The 4,428-nt window shown below is 46.3% G+C and overlaps 1 protein-coding gene across 1 annotated transcript; it reads left to right on the plus strand.

The window, feature by feature from the left end:
• Positions 1-2,653: 2,653 nt before the first annotated feature.
• On the plus strand, positions 2,654-3,599 carry LOC306789360 (ribonuclease P protein subunit p25-like; the record flags this gene model as incomplete). Its single annotated transcript, XM_079285272.1, has 1 exon — positions 2,654-3,599. The coding sequence occupies one exon, from the start codon at positions 2,654-2,656 to the stop codon at positions 3,488-3,490; it is 837 nt and encodes a 278-aa protein (XP_079141398.1). The 3' UTR covers positions 3,491-3,599.
• Between the last annotated feature and the right edge of the window lie 829 nt (positions 3,600-4,428).

Consider the following 4,428-nt stretch of genomic DNA (forward strand, 5'->3'; position numbering starts at 1 on the left):
CGCTGCTGCCTCCACCCATCATTAAATGAAGCCACTTAAGGAGAAAAGCGCCGCTCAAAAAGGTCAAAACACGGCACTCCTGCAAAGCACTGATGGTTTTATTTAGCCAACTGGGGAATGGTTTCGTCTTTGACGGAGACACAAAAAGCCCTGTATCTGTATTTTTTTTTTTAGCTATCACAATCCCGCCTGCAAACAGGTCCCTAGAGTTAAACAGAGAAGCAATAAATGACGTGCCAACATCACGTAGTAAGGAAGGATGATTACAGAGCTGTTTTCATCATCAATGTTAACCTCTCTCTGGTTAAATCAGACTTCTTTAACCCCCCTTGCCCTCTTGCATTTATTTTCTTCTCTTCTCGCTCCGACTTTGAACACACGCACGCGTGTGCACACACACACGCAAACAGTTTATTATGCAGTAACATTACCAGACCCCCTTAGGCAGCTGTGCATCTCTGTATGACTGATGAGGGTAATTTCTCCCAAACAACAGAATGATCACTTTGGTGGTGAGCGCTACAGACCCTCCCCTCCTCCTCCCCGTCTTTCCTCTCTCCTGGTTTCTTTTTATCTTACAAAAAAAGAGACAGATATTTGTCACTAGTCTCCCGCGGAGTCTGGAATGGCTCCAGAGATAAATAGCTCTCCGACCCCATGCATGCGGATTTTGAAAAAAAAAGCAAGTTAATGATCTATTGATTCTTCAATGATGATTCTGATTCAAATTCTGTTAATAAAAAGACATCCACGTCCAGTTCCCACTTTGCTAGTTGGAGCTCCGGGTGTGGAGGCTTTTCCGTATTTTTTCCTTGATTACCATAGGGATCCAATATAATACACATGCCACTGTGAATTAGCCTCACAGTAAGGACTGGGCTGAGCCACAGTGAGTTTATACTGTCTGTGGACTACTGTGCACCATGGGATATACTGAGCAGAGCGTATAGTAAGGTCTGTCTGCCTCTCTTTCAGCCTCAGTGGGCTGTCTTTACCTGTTCTCCCATCTGTCAGTCACACACAAAAACAAATCCACCTGTCGACCAGTAGACCGGGCTTAACAGGGCGATGCTACAGCTGTCTGGGCCTGACTTGGTGCAGAAGGGAGCGAGCCAGCGCCCTCCACTGGTAATGGAAAGCCCATTAAGATGCTTATTACGCCACCTGTCAGCCCCATCTCCTCACCTGCACAGATACAGCAGGCTAATGAAGACAGTCACTATTCATACAGCACCTTGAACGTGGAAGTCATGCCTCTACGCTTTTTGTGATCCTTGTGTCCTTGATCACAAGGGCTCTCCGGCTTTGTAACAATATAGCAGTTCAAGCGTTAAAAGACAGGCATTCTTACCGTGCCGCTTGATTCCCTCAACAATGAAGCTATTAATGCTGCATTACGTAAATGGTAATGGTCACAAACATCTAATCGGATGAAGGCAAAGTACAGCGCAATTTAATGCTGCTGACTTTCAGTGGCTCTTTGAAGGATGTTTTCAATTATAACTGAGCGAATTTAATTCATTGTTTTTCGTGGCTGAAAATGCATTTTTAAAGGTTGACTGAGTCTCTATTTCAGAACTCAAGTTTAATCAGTCATGTACATTGCACACTGGAACGTCCTCTAAAGAGATTGCCAAAGTTGCCAGGGATCTGCGTTCTAGGTTTTAAAGGGACAAAGTAGCCCAGCCCTTCTCCTCAGATGGCAGGCTTCAGTTGTGGAGGGGAGGGTGTTCATCTAAAAGATGAAAAGACCTGCGCCTTTAAGAGGGCTGTCTCCCCTTTCCCTCATGCTCCCCCTCAACCACACAGACACTCCTCCTGTGAGCATTTGTGAGGCAGCTCCTGTCCCTTATGTCTCTTTGTGGGGGAACAGAACAGACTTCCCAGAGCACCACTGGAGACAAGACAGAGCCCTAGGGAGGACACCCCAGGTGCAGACCTCCATGCAACCCTGGCCTCAACTACTGTGGGTGCTAAAATGAGCACAGGGAGAGGAGACACAGACCTTCTCAAGCTGGAGTAAAACACCAAGAGGTCCAAAACAGGAGGTGGAAGTTATCAGCTGGACAAGCCAAGAGGTCAATTTTGAGTTGAAGGAGACATTTTCAGCAGATCAAAATCAACAGCGCTGGACTGGATCGCGAAGGAAAAGGTGGAGTCTTAATTTGAGCTTTTAGATTTTCTTTCGAAAAGTTTTGTTGAAGAAGAATCAACAAAGAACTCTGTATCTTTGACAGCTGTTACGGATAAAAGTGCGATATGAAATAGATACAGCAGAAAGAGGAAAATTGATCTTAATGTTTTCATTATTTTTATCCATCACCAGAGCACTTTCAAAATAGTCATTTGTGGTATGAAATTGAGATGCTCTTTAAAAGGACATTTTGAATAGTCCCGACAGTGCTCTTAATTCACCAGCCAGGCGTTTATCTTATTCCTCCAGCTCTTTCTGAGAGGGAGCATTAAAGACTTCATTGATAGTGCGCTTGGGGAACGGGTAATATTTCTCATGCGAAGTCTCGAAACTTTACAGCTGTTGACTGGAGGGAGAGAAAAGTGCCACATGCATAAGAAAACGATGTTGAGCTGTGTTCCATGTGGGAAAAGTGTGCGTCTGGACTAACATTGCGGTGGAGCATTGAAGACGGAAAAAATGTTCCCAGGGTGTGGAGTGCTGAGTGGCCAGAACCAGTACCTGACCAGAGACGCCGTCAGGCCCCATCCCGGACTAGAGGTGAACGGACCGATCCAAATGGAAAATGGGGTAACCCCAGGGACCTGCCCCGTCTACCACGATCAAACTTACAGCAATGCTGGCCAGCAAGCAGTGGTCTACAATGTTTCCAGCCCGCTGAAACCAACACCACTGCCAGTCCCTCCCCCTGCACTTAAACTAGGGCAGGAAGGGTTTAAGAAAGTCTGCCGAACTGAGGAGGACAGCCCCTGTCCCTTTCCAGGACTGCCATCTGGGGTGCTGGAGATGCGCGTGAAGGAGGGAAGTAAGATCCGCAACTTAATGGGATTTGCCATGACACGGATGCAGGGAGAGACGGGCGTTAGTGGGGGAGGTGTGAGTGGTGGTGGGCTTAGGCAGGTGGTCTTCACGGGGTCGGGCCGCGCGGTCACAAAGACCATCACTTGTGCTGAGATCATGAAACGGAAAGTGGGCTCTCTGCACCAGCTGACCAAACTGCAGTACAAGGTGGTGAAAGAGGTGTGGGAGAGTAGTGAAGGGGGGACATCTGAGATGACGGTGCACAGGACTGTGCCCTCTATCAGCGTTCTTCTCTCCAAAGACCCACTGGATCCCCAGGAACCGGGCTATCAGCCTCCAGAGACTCTCAGTGCATTGTGGGACGAGAGAGAGGGGATCGAATCTGCCACGCAAACGGCATGCAAGAGACCTCTTGGACCTTTGCCATACAGTGGTTTCCCTCACTGTAAGAGAGTGTGTTTGGGGGAAGGAGTGTCAGTCCACCCTCCTCACTGACTGGCTGAACCGGTGTCGAACAGTGGAGAGGATTGAATCAGGAGAGTTCATTTGGCGCTGCCCTCCACTCAAGCACAATGCTGAGACAATCAGAACACTCACTCAGACAGAACAGTGCTTTCTCAGAAGAACTGAGTACCAATTCCAGCCTCCAGAGGTCAGTTTGACTGGGACCTGAAAGCTTGCCTCTGTACATACAGCATTTAAGGGATGTGTTTCTGGGTACGTTCACATAATTGTGATGTGTGCTATAAAATCTTTAAGCGATTCACATCCCATTTCACACTGACAAAAGAAAAGCCATGAATCGCACAGGTTCCAGATTCCTGCTTGCAGTAAACTATCTACAGCCTGTTGATAGAATCATTTATTAGCATCATGTTGCAATCATTTCTATTCCTCCGTACTCTTTAAGTGTAGCCTCTAAAAATGCACAAGGTAGACCCAAGAGTATAAAATAAAAACAGTTGAAAGCCATTGATGTATGACAAATGCAAAACATACCTATTTTATTTGTCTGACTATTAACTTTCATGAACACTAAATCAAATAAATTGGGGTTTATTTCCAATGGAAATTGTGTTTCATCTTTCTTACTCACCAGTCATTGAATTTGCAAAGCTCTGATTGAACAGAAAATCGCAGTGTGCCGATCTGCTGATAAGAATAATGGCAGTGAACTTTCTCTGTAGAAAAAGCTGATTTAATGACAAAGCTGTTGATAAGGCACAGCTCCTAAACCAACCCAGCCTGACAGAAACGCCGAGGGCAGAAATACAGGCACCGATTATCATTACGATAACAACACAACATCACACAACACAGTGGAGAAAGGGATTAAAACTAGGCTTGACAAAGCTTCACACTACACTGTTCGTGTAAAATATGAAACCAAGGCAACAAGCTACACTCCGCTTCAGCTGATAGGCCTACCCACC

The sequence above is a fragment of the Melanostigma gelatinosum genome (genome assembly GCF_949748355.1).
Source record: "Melanostigma gelatinosum genome assembly, chromosome: 2".
Classification (NCBI taxonomy): domain Eukaryota; kingdom Metazoa; phylum Chordata; class Actinopteri; order Perciformes; family Zoarcidae; genus Melanostigma; species Melanostigma gelatinosum.